Source organism: Carcharodon carcharias, chromosome 13, assembly GCF_017639515.1.
Source record: "Carcharodon carcharias isolate sCarCar2 chromosome 13, sCarCar2.pri, whole genome shotgun sequence".
Lineage (NCBI taxonomy): Eukaryota > Metazoa > Chordata > Chondrichthyes > Lamniformes > Lamnidae > Carcharodon > Carcharodon carcharias.
In genome coordinates, this window is record NC_054479.1 from 88,148,207 (window position 1) to 88,171,264 (window position 23,058).

General features: G+C 45.4%; 1 protein-coding gene across 1 annotated transcript in view; it reads right to left on the reverse strand.

The window, feature by feature from the left end:
- LOC121286105 (lymphoid-restricted membrane protein) overlaps positions 1–15,935 on the reverse strand; it is a 158,583-nt gene extending 142,648 nt beyond the window's left edge. Inside the window, exons 1-8 of the mRNA XM_041203097.1 lie at positions 15,340–15,935; positions 14,175–14,260; positions 9,636–9,816; positions 5,828–5,901; positions 5,606–5,684; positions 3,140–3,298; positions 1,059–1,176; positions 913–963 (exon numbers count right to left, since the gene is read on the reverse strand). Coding sequence (XP_041059031.1) covers positions 913–963; positions 1,059–1,176; positions 3,140–3,298; positions 5,606–5,684; positions 5,828–5,901; positions 9,636–9,816; positions 14,175–14,260; positions 15,340–15,935 — 1,344 coding nt within the window. The remainder of the gene's footprint in view (positions 1–912; positions 964–1,058; positions 1,177–3,139; positions 3,299–5,605; positions 5,685–5,827; positions 5,902–9,635; positions 9,817–14,174; positions 14,261–15,339) is intronic.
- Between the last annotated feature and the right edge of the window lie 7,123 nt (positions 15,936–23,058).

Consider the following 23,058-nt stretch of genomic DNA (forward strand, 5'->3'; position numbering starts at 1 on the left):
TAATGTCCAAGAATTCAGACTGGCATTCAGCTCTGTTGCACTAATGAGCTACACCATCAGCTAAGGATTCTCACCAGCTGAATTGCTCATAGGCTGACATCCAAAGACTAATGTACTGGTGCTGGTAACTAGAAGGGAACAATGCACCAGCATACAAAAGTTCTGTATTTTATTGCCAGTTCCACAATTTGGAAAAGTTGGAAGGTTTGATCAATCCCATCAACAGTGAAAGGGATTTTGGCATGCATTGTAAAGAACCAGTACACTAGACTACAGAGCGGATGGAAGACAATGTCACTGTGATGACCATCAACTTCACAATTCCACTCAAATTGATCATATAAATTTCAGTTGCTGCTGCACTCAGTATTCAGCTTCAAGTACACCAGTTAAAGAAAATATCCATAACATCCAGTTGAAAATATGTGATGTTCTTCCTATAAAAATGGTTATTTGAGGAAAGGAAAAAACACATTTGGCAGAATTGCTGGCTTTCTTCCAATTGAAGTGATAGAAGCGTCTTCTAAATTACTGAAATATGCTGTATTTTAATAAGGTTGTTGCGTTATACAGGCAAAGCCATGGTCTAATACAATGTTTACCGTAATGCTCTCTGAAACCTAGAAGACAAGCATATCTACTAATACAGAGACTTTGGCTCCTATTCAACCACTGAGCTCTTGATATTATCAAATCCTGCCCAAAATACTCATTACATCCCAGTCTGTAGGCAGTACGTGTAGACTTACAGGTCTGGTCTTTGGCATGTCTTGTGTTTTTTTAATTCTGGCAATGAACAATAACACTTCATATGGCCTTGCTGTACCAATCTATCTCAGGAGTACACACTTTCATTGTAAAATTCAGAGGTTCTGTAAAACATTCAAAAAAGGCAAAGAGATAATTGCCCACCTCTTCCTGGAGTGAGGCAATCTTCTGAATTAGGGATTGATTGTCCTTTGCCTGAAAATGACAAAAAATGGGTGTTACGCATTCAATCATGGATCTTGTCCAAATTTAACAACTATCTAGTGAGATTTTTTCAATGCAATAATTACCTCTTGTTTATTCTGAAGGATAAGCTTTTTGTTGCTCTCTTGTAAAGTACTTATCTGTAGCTTCAAATCTTCCAGGTCTTCTTTCAAAGACTTTTCTATTAAAATGGACTGCTGAGCACTGCAGATTAAAAATAATTCAGGATGTGTTGACACTGGAATTGTGAGCAAGGGCAATCTCATGTGGTATTCCAGAGAATATAAAAAACGATCACTGACCATTTTGCACTGAACAAGGAAAAAATAAACTGAAATGGATTTTCATTCTCAATTTGTATCAATGGTGGGATCGAGCAGGAATAGGACATGGAAACATGAGGAATAGGGAAAATAAATCAGGGGAAGGCCCAACCCATTATCCGCATTTCCTCTCCCCCATTAGTTGTGGCCATTGTACTGAGCACAATAGAGAACAAAAGGCAAGCACTCCCAATTTCCTTCTCCGGCAGGAATGTTAGTGACATTAGCAACAAAAGGATCAGCTTTCGCTCAGCGGTAGCACTCATCTCAGATTCAGAAGGTCGTGGGTTGAAGTCCCACTCCAAGAGACATCAGCTCATAACCTAGGCTGCCACTCCTATTTCAGCACCAAGAGAGTGCTGCACCATCAGAGGTGCTGCTTTTCAGATGAGACTTCAAAACCATTAGCCATCTCAGGTGTGGATAAAAGTCTCAAAGCACTGCTTCAAAGAAGAGCAAGGGAATTCTCACCAGTGTCCTGGTAAATATTTATCCCTCAAACACCACCTAACAAAATAACAATCACATTATCTAATGACTACCTCATTGCTGTTTTTGGGAGCTTAGCTGCCACATTCCTGACGTTCCTTAGTGAATATGCAAAATCCGTCTGTGCCGCCATGAGACTACAAGGGGCATCATATAAACACTTTTAAGAAAGAAATAACTTGAGTCTACAACTCATTCACTGGTTCCTTATCCAATGGAATAGATAATTTATACTCTTAATACAGAGTAAATGGGCCACCTGTGGCCATGCTCCATTTACCAATGGAAATTGAGAGACTTGCTCTTGTCATATTGCTGCAGCTAGGAAGCAACAGCTTTCATTTATATAGCACCTTTAACACTGTAAAGCATCCAAACATGTTTCACAGAAGCCTTATCAAATAAAATTTGACAAGGAACCACATATTTTTTTATTCTGTCATTGGATGTGGGCAGTGCTGGTAAGGCCAGCATTTATTGCCCACCCCGAATTGCCCTTGACATGGGTGGCTTGCTAGGCCATTTCAGACGATAGGTAAGAGTCATCCACATTGCTGTGGATCTGGAGTCACACGTAGATAAGACCAGGTAAGGATGGTAGATTTCCTGCCCTAAAGGACATTAGAGAACCAGATGGGTTTTTTTCCACAAAAATCAACAATGACTATTACTGATTCCAGATTAATTGAATTTAAATTTCACCAGCTGCTGTGGTGGGACTTGAACCTATATCACCAGAGCATTAGTCTGGGCCTCTTAGTAGTGCAGTGACATTACCAGTCTGCCACCATCTCCCCTCAATAATTGGATACAAAGACACATGAGAGATAAATTTTAAGGTGTGCCTTAAAGGAGGAGTGAGGTGGAGGGAGAGAATTCCAGGGATACAGCAGCTGAAGGCACAGCTGCCAATGGTGCAGTCACTAAAATCAGGGATGCACAAGAGGCCAGAATTGGAAGAGTACATAGGGGGCTTTAAGGCTTGAAGAAGTTAGAGATAGAAACGGATGAGGCCATGGATGAGCAAGGGCGAGAATTTTAAAACTAAGGCATCGCTTGATGGGGTCAGTGAGCACAGGCTTTATGGATGAACAGGATTTGGTTTGAATTGGGATATGGGAAAGAGAGTATTAGATGATCTCAGGTTTGTCAAAGGGAGATTGGAGGCCAGCCAGGAGTGTGTTGGAATAGCCAGCATAGTGGTGAATTATTGAGCAGCCTTTGAGGAAGATACCTTGGAAATGCTAGAATGTATTAACAATACATGTAACAAAAAATAATTCTAAATGTAGTTTTAAAATGGAAACACTCTTAAATCACAGATTTTCTTTTTTTTAAAATGGCTCTCTCCTTACCTTTTCACCTGACTGAGCAACTCCTCATTCTCTTCCATTAATCGATTGTTACTTTCTTCGGTGGCGTCCACTGCCAATCTTAGCTTCTGATTCTGCTCCTGAAGTTTTTGGTGGTTGTATTGGAGATCAGCAATACAAGAGATTAAATCGGATGTCTCCCTGCATTGGAAAGTTTGATTTTATACCATGAGGCAATTGCTGCCATTCATTCATCAGGGTATTTAAATCTGTCATGACCTTGTATAAATAGAGAAAGCAAAGCTGTTCCCCTTAGCTGATCATACAATGACTAGGGGGAAAAGCAGAGTTCAGGTTTTGGGTGAGAGATGCAGGGCAATGTGAGGAAGAACTTTGTAAGCAGTGAATGGTAATGACCTGGAACACACTGCCCAGGAGAAGGGTGGAACTGGAAATAATTAGCGATTTCAGAAAGAAATTGGAGAAGCACATGAGAAAAATAAAATTGCAAAGTTACAGTGATATAGCAGGTGAATGGTACTGACTGGATTGCTCGACAGTGCACTGGCATAGACTGAATGGGCTGAATGGCCTTTTTCTGTGCCATTATGACTCTATGACTACTGTATCTGAACCTCAAACATGGGGATCGCAGGCAAGGCCTGCATTAATTGCCCAATCTTAGATATCCTGGAAAGATGGTGGTGAAACACCTTCCTCAACCGTTTTGACAGTCGAGTGGCTTGCAAGGCCACTTCCGGAGGTGATTAAGAGCTAACTACATTTGCATGGGACAGGAGTCACATATAGGCTTAACTGAGGGAAGTCAATAGGCTTCCTTCACCAAACAACAATAATAGAACCATTTGACTTTTTAAAAACAATCTGACGGCTTCACGGTCGCTTCTGAGTGCTGTGAGGATGGATTCCCAGTTTGAAGAAACAAGGCTCATGAAGAGATAAAGAGCATGGAATAACCAGAGGGTAACTTGCTACTGGAAATCCATTCGATTATGCTCAAGTGAAGGAATTGTGTTGCAAAAGACACTGGAAAATTCACCACGGCGGGGCAGGGAAAGCGATCCTTTTAAAACCAGGAGAGACTTGGGCCTTAAAAATCGAGACCACATTCTGCTGAGAGTGTGGTGGATTGTGTAAACATGCCATAGGGTCCTTCAGTTGTGTGTTAGTTGCCTACTAAGTAGTGTTGAGTCCATGTTGACTTTCGTGTGCTTTTTGGATTGGCCGGCATCTTCTGCAGTCCCGGCAGCACCAGAGCTCAGCGGTGGACGCTGCTGGAACTGCAGGAAGGAGAGCGATGGCTGCTGCAGAAAGGCAAACCCTGGACTTTTAGGGTGGGGGGAAGATCCAAGAACCCAGCAAGGGGAGAGGGGGGTTACACGGGGGCAGGGGGCGTGAGGGAGCGGGGTAGCGTGGTGGGGTCTGGACGACAGGCGGTGAGGAAGGAAGTGGGAGGGTGGGGGGGTGGGGGGGGGGGTTGGTGACAGGGGACGAGGGGTGCCCCTGGCACTCCCCGATGGGGCTGCCCCCCTCCTTCCTGCTAACTTTCACCTAGACAACAAAAAACGTACATGCTCACCCCTGCCCATGCCAACTGTATTATGGCGTGGGCAATGTTTTATCTGAGTTAATAGGCTTGCTAATAAGCCTCATTGACTTCTAATTATTTATTTACATATGGTGGGTGGGCTGCCATTTTCAGTTCCCGCCCGCCTAGAGCATTATAGGGGTAAGCTCGAAGGTGGGTGGTTAAGTGATGGGCTAGCCACCCATATTTTATATGACCATCTACCACCCCTGGCTGACAGGGTTGGGGGGGGGGGAGATGCGGGTGGTGCGGTGGCAGGGCGTGTGTGTAAAGTCCAGCCTATTAACTCTGTTCCTTTCTCCACAGGTACTGCCAGACCTGAATATTTACAGCATTTTCTGTTTTTTTACTTCAGGTTTCTAGCATCTGCAGTATTTTGCTTTGGTCTAAGCTGGTGTTTGCACTCCACACAAACCTCATCATCCCCCCCCACCCCCCCCACCCCCCCCCCCCCCCCGCCCACTTCAACACCCCCCCCTCCCCCCCCACCCCCCCCGCCCCCTTCAACACCCCCCCCCTCCCCCCCCACCCCCCCGCCCCCTTCAACACCCCCCCCCTCCCCCTGGAATTCCCTGGATTGATTTCTCTACCTCCTGTTCAGTGCTATCGGCCTTGACCACAATCAGAGAGTTATAGAATTATGTTAAAAATTGGACATTGCAGTGGGGAATTCAAAGACAGAGAAAAGAGGAGCATTTATTTATCATGAAAATGTCTTCCCTGATGCTTCTCTTGGCAAGGCACAGGTTGTGCCAAAGCATGACGGGTACAATGTGACACGACACAATTGCAATGTTTACAGGAAATGCTCATTGTGTGCAAGTGTAATATTTCTATTGGTTAATCATATTGAAACTACACATTACCCACAGTGAAATCAACTTAAACATGTTGCTTACAGGTCCCCTTTTGAAATTTCCCCACCAAGTGCCTCCAAGCTTCCCATTGTTCCATCGGTTGTGTCGGAAAATCTCATTCCTAATAAAAGTGGCAAAAGTTTGTATGAGCTTATGTTGGCGTAAGGCAACAGCTGTAAAACAAAACATCTCAAAGTTGACCCTGGTGAATATACACAAAAAAACAAAAAATTGTAAATACTGATCTAAAATGAAAGATGTTACCTGATACAAGACCATCACAAAGTTGGACAACATCTTCATTAACATTTACAGCTTCTGGTGTCTTCTCATGGACACTATATACATACAATGTGGAAAAAAATGTCAGTCAAAGCAATAATCCCTTGTAAATCAGATCAATTTCCAGCACTTGAATTATTGTAGCAGTAATACTTATAAAGCATTCTTCATGTACATTCCACATCCCATAGGACAAACTTTGAACTGAACCAGGTTATCAGATTAATTTACAAGCTTCCAGTCGCACTAACTTTAGGGTGCCCTGCCCCAGTGGTGCATGGCTGTGCCCTAGTAGTCAGAGAAAACTCACGACAGCCAGTTACTCTGGATTCATGAGCATACCTCGTGATATAAACACCTCGAACTGATTAGGGTGAAGCTGCGTATTTGTCCTGATTGATTTGCTTTGTCAGTGAACACATTAATGCCAAACCTTTTTGGTTTTACCGAATGCTTACAAATAAGCTTAAGTGATTAGTTCTCACTAGAATTTTCTTCATTGCTATTCTGTTCTTCGTGGTTGACAACATGACCACATTTAACCAATCAAACGTGCAAGAAATGAAGCATGACAACAAAGTGATTATAGGAATCTCATTTTAAATGAACCTATTTTTCTCTCACATCTCCCCACATCCTGAAGTCCTCCCACACCACATAACGTTTTAACAGAATTGTGTATATCAACCTGCTACCAGGCCATGCAACCAGCTATGAAGAAATACGTGAGGCAGGAGGGAGATAACTTGACCTTTAGTTTTTCTTCCTGAAGCAACCTACATAATGAAAATGGCCAACATTTAGAAACCACAGAACTGAAATCACATCCTGCCATCTGCCTTTCACACAGAGACACACACACACCAGCAGAGACAGGCAGAGAGATAAATAGACACACACAGACATGAGTCACTTTGGTCTGTTTGGACTGGAGCTGGTGAACAAGATTAACAAGAACAAGTGTGCAATGTTAATAAGCACCAACCCTATATGGAAGGAGAATGTAATGTCCAAGCAGGCAAATTCACCAATTGGTAAATGGTCTTTTCAATTTAAATATTAAAAGCTGGCATATAATGAAGCGTGAAAAGCAATATATCTGACACAGGAAGGTAAAAGTCAGTCAAGGCTTTTCTTGAAGAAACCAATTCTCTTTCTTCAAATGCTTGGCAGCTTCCAAGTTGCTTTGCTCTGATGCCACCTCAATTCATTGAGCTCACAGCAGCTCAACCAAGCTTTTCTCGTGGGGCACTACCTTTCAATTTTTCTCACAATCGGTGGGGTGGGGAGGGGGTGCGGGGTGGTTGCTGGGTGATGTTGGTGATGAACAAATTTCAGAAAGATAAGGTTTGACAATTGTTAAACATGATTTTCTTTTGTAAAGAAAAGGTGATGTATGACCAGAAACAACTTGCTGAGCAAAAAAAAAATTAAAATGGAGTAATAAAGATGACTATTCGAGTGTGAAAGGGTGAGCAAGTGTGTCCAGCTCACTCCCAGCCTCAGGGTGCTCACTCAATCCCACCCACTATGGGTGTGTGGGGGGGGTGAGGATGAATGAGAACGCTGAGACTGGGAGTGAGCCAGACACACAGACACTCCTTTACCCCCTCATTCACCCACTCATCTGCCCTCTCCCTCGCCCGCTCTCCCCTTCTCTGCCGCCTTCCCTCTCCTGCCCTCGTTCTCTCTCTTGCCCTCACCAGCCCTTTTCACCCGCCGCCAGCCCCACCCCCTCCCTCCCGCCGCCAGCTCCTCCCCCCTCCCGCCTGCCGCCAGCTCCGCCCCCCCCGCCCGCCGCCAGCTCCACCCCCCTCCCTCGTGCCCGCCGCCAGCCCCACCCCCCTCCCCCCCCGCCGCCAGCTCCTCCCCCCCCACCCGCCGCCAGCTCCGCCCCCCCCTCCCGCCTGCCGCCAGCTCCGCCCCCCCTCCCGCCTGCCGCCAGCTCCACCCCCCTCCCGCCGCCAGCCCCACCCCCTCCCTCGTGCCCGCCGCCAGCCCCACCCCCCTCCCCCCTGCCGCCAGCTCCTCCCCCCCCACCCGCCGCCAGCTCCGCCCCCCCCGCCTGCCGCCAGCTCCGCCCCCCCTCCCGCCTGCCGCCAGCTCCACCCCCCTCCCGCCGCCAGCCCCACCCCCTCCCTCGTGCCCGCCGCCAGCCCCACCCCCTCCCTCGTGCCCGCCGCCAGCTCCTCCCCCCCACCCGCCGCCAGCTCCGCCCCCCCCACCCGCCGCCAGCCCCACCCCCTCCCTCGTGCCTGCCGCCAGCCCCACCCCCTCCCTCGTGCCCACCGCCAGCCCCACCCCCTCCCGCCCGCCGCCAGCTCCGCCCCCCTCCCTCCCGCCGCCAGCTCCGCCCCCCTCCCTCCCGCCGCCAGCTCCGCCCCCCCTCCCTCCCGCCGCCAGCTCCCATCCCCCTCCCTCGCGACTGCCGCCAGCTCCCATCCCCCTCCCTCGTGCCCGCCGCCAGCTCCCATCCCCCTCCCTCGCGCCCGCCGCCAGCTCCCATCCCCCTCCCTCGCGCCCGCCGCCAGCCCCCCTCCCTCCCTCTCGCCAGACCCCGCCCCACCCCCTCCCTCACGCTCACCGCCAGCCCTCACACTCAATCAGCTTGGGGATGGGTTACGATGTGAGCTGGAGCAATGCCTCAGGCTTAGTGGTGCCTGAACATTGGTGCCCGCCGAGGGGAGGGCCGAGAGCCTGGGGAATTTTAGGGGAACCAGGCAAAAGTGTTGGGCCAGAGCACTGGCAGCCATGGAACAGCATGGTGAATGTACCCTCCAGAATGTCCCTATCGTCAAATACTCCAAGTTGCCAGTGTTTGCTGCACCTCCAATCACAGCCTGGTTCCCTCTCAAATCTGATGCTGGTAGGATCAATAGTGAGCCTATTAGCAGCAAATGCAGGAGAAAAACTGACTGCGATTGGAGAAGCAGAACTCTGAAGAAATCTTCAAACCCACTGAGCCGTCTTCCCAGCACTTTCAACAACCGCTCCGGGGGTCAAAAGAAGGGGCTTTGCAGGCCACACAGTGGGTTGGACAAGCCAGCAAGTAATTAAGATAAATGGACTGCTATCCTTTATTACGAAAGGAATCAAACATAAAAGTAAGGATGTTGTGCTTCAGTTATACAGGGCATTGGTGAGACCGCACTGTGTGTATTTTTGGTCTCCTTATTCAAGGAAGGATATAAATGCGTTGGAGACAGTTCAAAGGAGGTTTACTAGATTGATACCTGGAATGAGTGGGTTTTCTTATGAGGAAAGATTGGACAGACTGGGCTTGTTTCCACTGGAGTTTAGAAGAGTGAGGGGCGATTTGATTGAAGTATGGTGATGGCCTTGACAAGGTGGACGTGGAAAGGATGTTTCCTCTTGTGGGTGAGTCCAGAACTAGGGGACGTTTTTAAAATTAGGGGTTGCCCTTATAGGAGAGAGATGAGGAGAATTTTTTTCTGAGGGTTGTACAACTTTGGGACTCTCTGCCTCAGAAGGCGGTGGAGGTGGGGTCATTGAATATTTTTAAGGCAGAGAGGGATAGATTCTTGTTAGGCAAGGGAATCAAAGGTTATTGGGGGTTGATGGGAATGTGGAAATCGAAACACACGATATCAGCCATGATCTTATTGAATGGTAGAGCAGGCTTGAAGGGCCGAATGGTCCACTCCTGTTCCTATTTCTTATGTTCTTATGATGTACAGCATCCCAGGTGACAGATAGTCTTTGCTGAGCCCTAGTGATTGACCTGAGTGCAGTCATATAAACTGTATGTGTAGATCCCTCTATTCCTTACCTTTTCCTCCTACAATCTTCGATCCACTCTTTCATCACAGCACGATAGGTGCCCAAATCAATCGAGATGTCCTTGTTATCTGGATCCAACATGTTGCACAAATCCTCAAGGCCACTGTCCTCTGAACTACGACTGGTGGTGTGTCGCAGATAGTCCACAATCATAGAAACAGCCACCTTCCCTGCAGAAAGCAATGGGGATAAATCTTTTGCTGAGATTTCACAGGATCAAACTAACAGACATGGAACCACCAGTCATGAGGAGCAGAGAAGAAGCCAATAGCCAAGATGCTCCTGCTTTCCCAGTGGGATGGACTATGCAGGAGGCAACAGGAAAGTCATCAACTCCGCTCCTCTCTTGGGAATTATCATCATAAAACAGTACAGCACAGAAGGCCACCATCTGGCCCATCAAGTTTGCACCGGCTCTTATGAAGAGCAATCTAGTTAGTCCCACTTCCCTGCTCTTTGTTTTATATTGAGTTGAGGATCTAGATGGGGTCTCTTTAGGGTTTGCCTGCTACCCTAAGAATATTACCATAGACTGTTAGTGTAAAAACCATTCTTGTTTATATGTACATCTCAGTACTCTGCACGAGGTTGTACCTCTGCTTCCCACCAAATTGCCATCTTAGTCATGGGACATTGCATTATAGTTACATCAGTATCAGGTGTTCCTGATGATAACCTTTTACACCCTTTCCCCTTCAAGTTTTTATCCCATTCCCTTTTGAAAGCTATCTGCTCCCGCTATCTCAGAGTGCATTCCGAATCCTATGCACTCATTACATTAAAAAAAATCATGTCACTTGTTTCAGTTTACCAATCACTTTAAATCTATGCCCTCTGCTTATGGACTTTTCAGCCATTGGAAGCAGTTTTTCTATTCACTTTATCTAAGCTTTTCAATCCACCACTATCAAATCTCCTCTCAGCCTCTCTGCCTAAGCAGAACAATTGAACCCAACTCCTTCTTCACTTCCCACCCCAGCCAATGCTCCTGTCACAGTGTAGTCTCCTTAGTCACCTCCCATTGTGATTGCTGTTTAATATTCTAACAATGGTCACATTGTTTCCTAACTTGGAGCACATTGCCCTCTCCTGACAGAACACATGAACTGAGAAATCACTTGTTTTCAAAAACTATTACTAGGGAAACAATAAGAGTGTTTAGACTACGACACTTGTCATTCTAGACAACTGTCTAATAGGAACATAACAATCAATCATTATCAATAAGTCTACAGTAGACCAAGACATGAGGTGAGGAAACCCCAGTGGTAGAGAAAAGCTATGCCTGTCTCTTTATCGGGTATGTGGAACATTCCTTGTTCCAGTCCTACTCTGGCCCCCTCCAACAACTCTTTCTCCAGTACATCGATGATTACTTCGGTGTTTCATGCTCTCAACGGGACCTAGAGAAATGTGTTAATTTTGCTTCCAATCTCCACCCCTCCATCATTTTCACATGGACCATCTCTGACACTTCCCTTCCCTTCCTTGACCTCTCTGTCTCAATCTCTGGTGATAGACTGTCCACCAATATCCATTACAAGCCTACCGACTTCCACAGCTACCTCAACTACAGCTCCTCACACCCCGTTTCCTGTAAGGACTCCATCCCATTCTCTCAGTTCCTTCGCCTCCGTCGCATCTATTCTGATGATGCTACCTTCAAAAACAGTTCCTCTGACATGTCCTCCTTCCTTAACCGAGGTTTTCCACCCATGGTCCTTGAGAGGGCCCTCAACCGTGTCCGGCCCATCTCCCACGCATCAGCCCTCACGCCTTCTCCTCCCTCCCAGAAACATGATAGGGTCCCCCTTGTCCTCACTTATCACCCCACCAGCCTCCGCATTCAAAGGATCATCTTCCGCCATCTCCAGCATGATGCCACCACCAAACACACCTTTCCTTCACTCCTCCTGGCAGCATTCCGTAGGGATTGTTCCCTCCGGGACACCCTGGCCCACTCCTCCATCACCCCCTACTCCCCAACCCTCACCTACAGCACCTCCCCGTGCCCACACAAGAGATGCAACACCTGCCCCTTCACTTCCTCTCTCCTCACCGTCCAAGGGCCCAAACACTCCTTTCAAGTGAAGCAGCGTTTCACTTGCATTTCCCCCAACTTAGTCTACTGTATTCGTTGCTCCCAATGCGGTCTCCTCTACATTGGAGAGACCAAACGCAGACTGGGCGACTGCTTTGCAGAACACCTGCGGTCTGTCCGCAAGAATGATCCAGACCTCCCTGTCGCTTGCCATTTTACCACTCCACCCTGCTCTCTTGCCCACATGTCTGTCCTTGGCTGCATTGTTCCAACGAAGCTCAAAGCAAACTGGAGGAACAGCACCTCATCTTCCGACTAGGCACTTTACAGCCTTCTGGACTGAATATTGAATTCAACAACTTTAGATCTTGAACTCCCTCCTCCATCCCCACCCCCTTTCCATTTCTTCCCCCTCCCTTTTGTTTTTCCAATAATTTATATGGATTTTTCTTTTCCCACCTATTTCCATTATTTTTAAATCTATACCTTTTATGCCCTTTTAGTCTTATTTCACCCCACCCCCACTAGAGCTGTACCTTGTGTGTCCTGCCATCCATTCACAATTAGCACATTCTTTTAGATAATACCACCACCTTCAACACTGTGTTCTTTTGTCTGTGACATCTTTTGATTATCTGCTCCTATCACTGCTTGCTTGTCTTTACAACCACACCACCCCCCCACTTGTCTCCCCCCCCCACAACCTCACCTTAAACCAGCTTATATTTCACCCCTCTCCTACTTTTACTTAGTTCTGTGGAATGGTCATGAGGACTCGCAACGTCAACTTTGTTCTTCTCCGCCGATGCTGCCAGACTTGCTGAGTTTTTCTAGGTAATTCTGTTTTTGTTCCAGTGGTAGAGAACTTTGGGAGCCATAGGCCCAAGGAAACCTGTTCCTCCCAAGCACCTTACACTGACCTCACATCAGACCTCAAATTACACGGAGCATACAGACACAGACCATTCAGCCCATGCCAGCACTTATGCTCCGCTCAAGCCTCCTCCCAATCTTACTCATCTAAATCTCAGTCTAACCCTCTGTTCCCTGCTCCTTCATGTGCCTATCTAACCCTTAAATGCATCTATATTATTCCCTTCACACTGTGATAGCAATTTGCACATTCTCACTAGTCTCTGGTTTCTTCCGAACAGTATTTAATTCCTTGGTGACTATCTTATATTGATAGTCTTAAATGTTCCTCTTTCCTACAAGTGAAAACACATTTCCTACTCTATTAAAGCCTTTAGTAACTTTAAAGATCTCTATTAGACCACCCTTCAACCTTTCTTTACAAGAGGAAAGACCCAGCCTATTGAACCTTTAATGATATATTGCATCTTAGATTTATTACCTGAATTAATTTAAAATAAGTAGGAGCTGGAGTAAGCATTAGGCCCTTCAAATCTTCAGCATCTTTCAACAAGATCATTGCTGATCTACCTCAACTCCACCTTCCCACATTATCCCATTATATCTCAAATCCCTTGGAACCCAAAAATCCATCAATCTTGTTCTCGAATTTACTCGACAACTGAGCATCTATAACTCCCTGGGGTAGAGAATTCCAAAGATTCACAACATGAAGGAATTTATCATGCCATTCTAAATTAGCCAACTGCTTATTCTAAGGCAGTGACCCTGTGATCTGGATTCCCCAGCCAGGGGAGGCATTTTTTCAGTGTCTGTCAAGCCCCTTAAGAATTTTATGTTTCAATTAGATCACCTCTCATTCTTCTAAAGAACAAGGAATATAGGCCTAGTCTACCTAATCTCTCCTCAAAGGATAATCCCCACACCCAGAAATCAGTCCAGAGAACATTTCATCGCATTCTGCTTAGGAGAACGATATCTTTTCTTAAGTAAGGAGACCAAAACTGCACACTGTGCTCCAGGTGCAGCCACACCAATGCCCTGTATAATTATAGTAAGTCTTCTTTAACCCCAATCCTTTCATAACAAAAGCTAACATTCCATTTGCCTTCCTGATTGCTTGCTGTACCTGCATGTTAACTTACTGCATTCATTTACAAAGATATCCAGGTCCCTCTGAATACAAACATTTCCCAGTCTCTCTCTATTCAAAAAAATATTGTTTTTTTTTCAACCAAAGTGAATAACTTCATCACATTGTATTCCATCAGCATGTTCTTGCCCATTCGCCTAACCTGTTTCTAGGTCTCAAGTCTCCTTGTAGCCTCACTACTTCTTTCCCACCTAACTTTGTATCATCAGCAAACTTGGACATGTTACACTCTGTCCCTTCATCGTAGTCATTAATATAGATTGTAAATAGCTGAGGCCCAAGTCCTGATCCTTGCAGCGCTCTCTAGTTACAGCCAACCAACCCAAAAATCTCCTATTTATTCCTATTCTTTGTTTTCTGCCCATTCACCATTCCTTAATCCATGCTATCATATTACCCCCAAACCTACATGTCCTAATTTTGAGTAATAAATGTTAATGGTAAAGTTAGAAGTGCTTTACCTCTGTGCCTTATATCACAGGCATAGAAAATAGTGTCCAGTAAATCTTCCTCGCAGATCAGACTGGTATGTTCCACATTTTCCATTCTGTTTAGCACCACAGGCTCGTTTACTTTAAAAAAGCAGTGAAAGGTTGAACAGAACACACAGCTTTAGTCAAGTGTCACTATCTCACTTGAAACTTGTGTTTACCTTTCTAGTTTACCGCATCCTGCTTAATTTATGAGTGTTCTTTTCTAAATTTTGCTAAAAGCTGACATTTCCTCCATTAGTTTATTTAGAAACACACTAAAACATGTGACGTGTGGTTAGTTCAGTGCAAGTACATGCTCAGTTAAGCAACAGAATAAAGGCCTCAGTTACATTCAGGTAAATGTAATTTAGTTCTCTACTTAAATGGTCATATCAATATAAGCATATCTACAAACTGATCTGAATATCAAACTGTAATACTTTATGCAGTAATGGAGTAAGTGTCAATTTCTGCAAAATTAAACATACAGTTCTGTTTAACTGGTAGAGGACCATGTATTGAGATTTTCAAAAATTATGAAAGTATAAAATATTCCAACATATTCAGTGGGTCAACGACACTGTATTCTAATGGATACAGTACAGGGCAATCATTGAATCAGTGACACCGTATTCTAATGGAAACAGTACTGGGCAACCATTGAATCAGTGACACTGTATTCTAATGGATACAGTACAGGGCAATCATTGAATCAGTGACACTGTATTCTAATGGATATAGTACAGGGCAATCATTGAATCAGTGACCCATTATTCTAATAAGTACAGCACTGGGCAATCATCAGATCAGAGACACAGTATTCTAATAAGTACAGTACTGGGCAATCATCGGATCAGAGACACAGTGTTCTAATGGGTACAGTTCTGGGCAATCATTGGATTGGAGATATAGCATTGCAATGGATACGATATTAGGCAATCAGTTGAGAGTTCAAATCCCACCATGGTAAGTTATGAAATTGAATTCTGTAAAGCACTTGGGACATATTGAGGTTGTGAAAGTAAACTGGCTTCTTAAATAATAATTTGAACGTTTTTAAATTCTAGTCTCTAGAATCTAAATCACCCTGCAGGAGATAAAATTCCAGTCTCTAGGAGTGAAAACATTAACTTAAAGTGATACATGATATAACTTCCTCTTTATTAACTTACCACTAGTTTCATCCAAGGATAATCTCTTTGCTACAGGCGATTGTGTTCTATGCAAGCAGGTGAAGAAGTTAAAGTTGGTGGAGTTAACTGGACTACACGCAGCACTGCAGTCATCGCTGGTCAGTATACGATGCTCAATGTTAATAATGGCCGAGTGGGGCTGACTCAAGATGGCAAGATTTCTTCCACTCTCATTAACTGGTGTGGAGCAGCTCAGAGCTCTGCAGCAATTCTGTGGCTTGGAGGCCTTTTCTCCGACCGAGCTGATGACTGTGTAAGTCGAACTGACAGCGGGAGGTTTTCTTCCTGAATTTCTTGGCTGACCTGATGAGGTTTCAGGTGATGAGGTGCAATTAGCAACCGCAATATTTACTTCCCGCTTCACCATATGATTTTCTACTGTTCTATTCCTCAGAATCACTTCCATATTCTTCTTGAGGCTGATCTGAGGGCTCTCAAAATTTCTGGAGCGAAATTTAGGAATCTGCATCACAGGGTTGGACACACAATCCCTTCTCTGAATGGTTTGGATTTTTCGGCAAATGCTCTCCACTGGATTATGGCGCTTGCTGCCCATGGTCTTATTTGAAGAGTTTTGGAGATATTTCACTCTTGAGCTGTGAAGTATCTGGAAACAACAATAGCAAAATGCAAGGCTATTTCTAAACTACCTTTTTATATTACACACGCACACAAAAAAGTCAAACTTTACTCAACAATAAAGTTGCACAACTTGAATCTGGAAATGCACATTCCTATGGGTCAGCTGTGTCTCAGGCTTGCCTCTGAATCAAAACGTCATAAATTTCACTCCAGAGGCTGGAGCACAAAATCTAGGCTGACATTTCAAATAATGCAGCATCGAGGGAGTGCTGCATTATCAAAAGTACCACCTTTCAGATGAGACTTTAAGCAAAGATCCTCTTAGATGGAAAGTCCTCTCCAACGCCTCCCCCTTGAAAATTTCAGACAGGTCAGAGGCAGGTAGGTAGGCAGCAGGAAGGCCCCCTGCTGGATTTTACTTGCTCCCTCCCCCCTACCTTCAACGCAGCCACCAGGGGAGCATAAAATCCAGCCCAAGGAGTTGGATCACAGATCAGCCACAATCTCATTGAATGGATAATGGGCTAAATGGCCTAGTCATATTCATGTGTACCAAAATCTACAAAATAGAAGGCACAGAAATAGGCCATTTGGCCCAACCAGTCCATGCCAGTGTTTATGTTCCAGTCATGCCTTCTCCCATCTTTCCCCATCTAAATCTACCATCATAACCATCTATTCCCTTCTCCCTCAAATGTTTGTCTAGCTTTCCCTTAAATGCATCTATAACATTCATTTCAACCAATCCCTGCGGTAGTGAATTCCACATTCTCAATGCTCTTACATAAAGAAGTTTCTTCAGAGTTCCCTATTGGACTTTTTGCTGAATATCATATATTGATGGTGTCTAGTTTTGCTCCTCACCAGAAGTAGTCCACTCTATCAAACCTTTCATAAAAATACCTCTATTAGGTCATCCCCCAGCCATCTTGGGTGCAAGGGAGTAAAAATGGGGCCATCCCAGGATTTTCAAGTAGGATGCCAGGTTTTACTGGGCACCATCTAGGGCAGCTTGGACTTTGAAAATGACCGAGTTTGTTTGGGGAACATACTGCTTCTTGGCCTCTGCCTCACTACCCTACAAATCAGGGTATTGAGGAAATGAGGTGACGGATGAATTCAGCCAACGAATGGCTGCATTATCATAGCAAATGCAGTGTCGGAAACTAGACAGTTAAGAGTTTGAAAGTGACCTGGAAGAGAGGCCCCCCGCACCCCCCGGGGCGTTGAGAAAGCAGTGGGGCTGGAAGGGGATGGGAGAATGTGGATGGTGAGGGATGCAAGGGATTGTTTTAGTGATGGACTCAGCGGGAGTAGAGAAGCCGTGTGAGATGCTTGCATTGGAGTTTGGACAGTGAAGATTCACTAATTTGGCCCGTGGGATGAGGGGGCTGTCCTATGATGAGAGGCTGAGGAAATTGAGCCTACATTCTCTGGAGTTTAGAAGAACGAGAGGTGATCTCATTGAAACCTAAGATTCTGAAGGGGCTTGATAAGGTAGGTGCAGAGAGATTATTTCCACTGGTTGGGGAATTTAAAACACAGGGGCAGAGCCTCAGGATAAGGGGCCGATCATTTAGGACTGAGATGAGGAGAAAGTACTTCACTCAAAGGGTTGTGAATCTTTGAATTCCCTGCCCCAGAGGGTTGTGGATGCTCCTTCTTTGAATACATTTAAGGGTGGGATAGACAGATCTTTGGTCTCTCAGGGAATCCAGGGATATAGGCAGCAGGTGGCAAAATGATGGTGAAGCCCAAGATCAATCATGATCATATTGAATGGTGGAGCAAACTTGACCAGCCATATGGTCTACTCCTGCTCCTATTTCTTGTGTTCTCCAGTTTTTATGGCAAGCTGAAATGGATGGCCGTAAATATGGGGAGAACAGGAGGACGATGAATACAGGAGAGTGAAGGACCAAGGAAGCGGGATGCTGACTGAATTTGTGAAACAACAATAGGGACAAACTGGTTGTGAAAGGAGTACAGAATTAGAGTAGTTAGGATATCAGGAATTAGGTACCAGAAACCTGGAAACCATTACTCCTGAAGTAAAGATCACACTTACATTTAAGATTTTAATGAGTATGGATAATGTAAGCCACAGCCACAAAACTACAGCCAAATCACAGGTTCAATTCCATTTCCTTCCACAAGGTCTTCAACATAAATTTATTTATACAACTATTTGTATTAATAGAGCACCGTTAGCTTAATAAAACACCCAAGGCACTTCACAGGAGCATAACACCAAGCTACATAAAGATAGTAAGTCAGATGACCAAGAACTTGGTCAAAGTGGTAGGTTTTAAGGAGTGTCTTAAAGGAGGAAAGCAAAGTCAAGAGGCAGAGAGGTGTAGGAAGGGTATCCCAGAGTTCAGGGCCTAAGCAACTGAAGGCACGATCACCAATGGTGCAGCGATTAAAATCAGAGATGCACAAGAGGCAAGAATTAGATGAGCACAGATATCTCGGAGATGAGGGGCTGGAGGAGATTACAGACATGAGTCATGGAGGGATTTGAAAACAAGGATGAGAATTTTAAAATGGAGGTCTTGCTTGACCAGAGGCCAATATAGGTCCATGAGCGCAGGGGTGATAGGTGATTGGGACTTGAGAGTTAGGACACGTGCAGCAGTTTTGGATAACTTCAAGTTTATTGAGGAATTTGTAAGGTCAGCCAGAAGAAAATTGGAGTATTCCGGTATCATGGTAACAAAAGAATGAATGAGTTTCAGCAGCAGATGTGTTGGGATAGAGCAAAATCGGGCAATGTTATAGAGGCCTTAGTGATGGTGCTTATATGTGATCAGAAGCTCATCCTGCGGTCAAACATGACACAAAGGTTGCACACAAACTGGCTTAATCTCAGGCTGTTGCCAGGGAGAAGGATGGAGTCAATAGCTCAGGAACAGAGTTTGGAGTAGAAACCGAAGACAATGGCTTTCAATCTTCCCAATATTTAATAAGAGGCAACTTCTGCTCATCCAATACTGATTATCGGAGAAGTTGTCCAATAAATTAGCAACAGTGGGTTCGAGAGATGTGTTGGTGAGGTAAGGTTGGGTGTTATCAGCAGACATGCGACAACTTGTGCAATGTTTTCGGATGATGTCACAAAGATAGCATGTAAATGAGAAATAGGGAGGATCCAAGGATAGATCTTAGGAGAGACACCAGAAGTAACAGAGCAGGAGTGGGAAGAGAAACCATTGCAATTGACACTCCGGATGCAATTATATAGATAAGAATGGAACCAGGTGAGAGGAGTCCAATCCAACTGGGTGACAGTGGAGAGGCATTGGAAAGGACAGTGTAGTCAACAGTCTCAAAGATTGCTGACAGATTGAGAAGGACAAGAAGGGAAAGTTTACCTTTGTCACGGTCACATAGTATGTCATTTGTGACTTTGATAAGATCCATTTGAGTAATGCTGCGGGGTTTAAATCTGATTGGAGAGATTCAAACATGGATTTGGTTTAAGGAGATAGTGGTGTAGTGGTAACGTCATGGGACTAGTAATCCTGATGCCCAGGCAAATGCACTGGGGACACAGGTTCAAACCCCACCAGCTGGTGGAATTTAAATTCAATTAATTAATAAATCTGAATAAAAAGCTAGTCTCAGTAATGGTGAACAAGAAATTAATTGTAAAAACCCATCCAATTCACTAATGTCCTATAAGGAAAGGAATCTGCCATCCTTACCTGTTCTGGGCTACATGTGAATTAACTGTGAAATGGCTCAGAAAACCATTGAGTCGTATCAAAGCATTACAGAAAACTGAAAAATCAATAAAAACAGAATAGGTCACCTGGCATTGGCACACCCCGGCCAATAGGTCCTGGAAAGGTTGGCACACCCCGGCCAATAGGTCCTGGAAAGGTTGGCACACCCCGGCCAATAGGTCCTGGAAAGGTTGGCACACCCCGGCCAATAGGTCCTGGAAAGTCCTCATTTGGCTTGTGCCAAAATTGGGAGAGCTATCCCACGGACTAGTCAAGTAAAGGCTGATGTATCCATGCTCACCAATCATACTTTGCAACCAAAGTCACAGGCTCCTCCATCACCATTCCTGGATGTCACACTCCACAAGCAGGCAGCACAGTGGGATAAAGTCAGGAGGGAGTTGCCCTGGGAGTCCTCAACTTTGACTCCAGACCCATGAAGTCTCAGGTCAAACATGGGCAAGGAAGCCTCCTGCTGATTACCACCAGTCACACTTCCTTTGCTGATGAATCTTTAATCCTCCATGTTTAAAACCAATTGGAAGAATCACTGAGGATGGCAAGAGCACAGAATGTACTCTGGCTGGAGGGTGGAGCGCTTCAATCATAAAAACTGACTCAATAGCACCACTACTGACTGAGCTGGTCGAGTCCTGACTGGGCCTGTGACAGGTGGAGGGGGAACCAACAAGATGAAAATACCTACTTGACCTTGTCCTCACCAATCTACCTATCACAGATGCATCTGTTGATGACAGTATTGATAGGAGTGACCATTGCACAGTCCTTGTCTTCACATTGGGGATACCCTCTATTGTGCTGTGTAGCATTGCCATAGTGCTAAATGGTTTAGATTTCAAACAAATCCAGCCGCTCAAACCTGGGCATCCATGCAGAATTCTGGGTCACCAGCAGCAGAATTGTACTCAACCACAATTTGTAGCCTCATGGCCCAGCATATCCCCAACTCTACTATTACCACCGAGCAGGAAATCAACCCTGGTTCAAAGAGTACAGGAGGGCATGCCAGGACCAGCACCAGGCATACCTAAAAATGAAGTACTAATATGGTGAAACTACAACATAGGACTACTTTCACGATAAACAGAAGAAGGATGTGATAGACAGAGCTAAGCGATTCCACAACCAATGGATCAGATCTAAGTTCTGCAGTCCTGCCACATCCAGTCATAAATGGTGGTGGACAATTAAACAACCAACAGGAGGTGGAAATTCCAAAAATACCCTATGTTCAATGATGGGGAGCTTATCATATCCGTGCAAAAGACAAAACTAAAGCATTTGCAGCCATCTGGAGGATCCATCTTGGCCTCCTCCGAGGTCCCAGCATCACAGATGCCTGTCTTCAGCCAATTCAATTAATTCCATATGCTATCAAGAAATGGCTGAAGGCATCGAACACAAGAAAAGCTATGGACCCCGACAACATTCTGGCAGTAGTACTGATGACTCATGCTCCAGAACTAGTCATACCCATAGCAAATCTGTTCCAGTACAGTACACCACTAGCATCAATCCAAAAATGTGAGAAATTGCCCAAATAGGTCCAGTCCACAAAAAGTAGGACAAATCCATTGTGGCCAGTTACCACACCAGTTTACTCTCAGTCATCCGCAGTGATAGAGGGTGTCATCAACAGTGCTATCAAGCGGCACTTACACAGCAATAACCTGCTCACTGACACTCAGTTTGTGTTCCACCAGGGCCACTCAGCTCCTGACCTCATTACAGCCTTGAATCAAGCATTAACAAGACAGCTGAATTCAAGAGAGAAGAAATGAGAGTGATTGTCCTTGATATCAAGGCAGCATTTGACTGAGTGTGGCATTCAAGGAACTCCAGCAAAACTGGAGTCAATGAAAATCAGAGGGGGTGGGGGGGGTGGTGTGGGGGAACATCTCCACTGGTTGGAGTCATACTTAGCACAAAGGAAGATGGTTGTGGTTATGGGAGATCAATCTTCTCAGTCCTGGACATCACAACAGGAGTCCCTCAGCAGTGTCCTAGGCCCAACCATCTTCAGCTGCTAGATCAATGACTTTTCCTCCATCAGAAATGGGGATGCCCAACCTGTGTGCACATGATTGAGTACTATTTGTGTCTCCTCAGATACTGAGGCAGTCTGTGCCCAAATGCAGCAAGACCTGGACAACTTTCAGGCTGGGTTGATGAGTGGCAAATAATATTCATGCCACACAAGTGCCAGGCAATGAACATGCCCAACAAGAGAGAATCCAGACATCTCGCCTTGACATTCAATGGTATCACCATCACTGAATCCTCCACCATTGACAGTCTGGGGCTGGCCACTGACCAGAAACTAAATTGGACTACTCCTTTAAATATGGTGACTGCAAGAGCAGGTCAAAGGCTGGAAATTCTGCAATGAATAACTCACCTCTTGACTCCCCAACACCTGTCCACCATTCACAAGGCCCAAGTCAAGAGTGTGATGGAATACTTCCTGCTTATCTGGGTAAGATTTTATTCATTCATGAGATATGAGCATCACTGGCTAGGCTAGCATTTATTGCCCACCCATAACTGCCCTTGTTCATGGGGCAATTAAGAGTCAACCACATTGCTTTGGGCCTGGTGTCACATGTAGGCCAGGCCAAGTAAGGATGGTAGATTTCCTTCCCTGAAGGGCATTAGAGAACCAGATGGGTATTTACGACAATCAATCATGGTTTCATAGCCATTAGGCTTTTAATTCCAGATTTGTATTGAATTCAAATTTGAACCCCAGTCCCCAGAGCATGACCCTGGGTCTCTGAATTACCAGTCCAATGACAATACCACCGCCTACACCATCCAGGACAAATCAGCCCACTTAATCCAACACTTAAACCTTCATTCTCACCACCACCGACACATATTGGCAGCAGTGTATACCATCTACAAGATGCACTGCAGGAACTCACCAAGGCTCCTTAGGCAGCACCTTCCAATCCCCCGACCCACTACTATCTAGAAGGACAAGGGCAGCAGATACATGGGACAACCACCACCTGGAAACCCCCCTCCGAATCACTCACCATCCTGACTTGGAAATATATCACTGCTCCTCTACTGTCACTGGGTCAAAATCCTGGAACTCCCTCCCTAACAGTACTGTGGGTGTACCTACACCACATGGACTGCAGCAGTTCAAGGTAGCAACTCATCACCACCTTCTCAAGGGCAATTAGGGATGGACAATAAATGCTGGTTTTGCCAGCGATATCCACATTCCATGAATGAATAAAAAAAAGTTCCAGGAAAGATAAGTGTGGATTTGGGAAGTGACAATACATTCAAGAGCTTTGGGGAGAAAAGGGGAATTGGGGCCGGGATGACGGTTTGCAA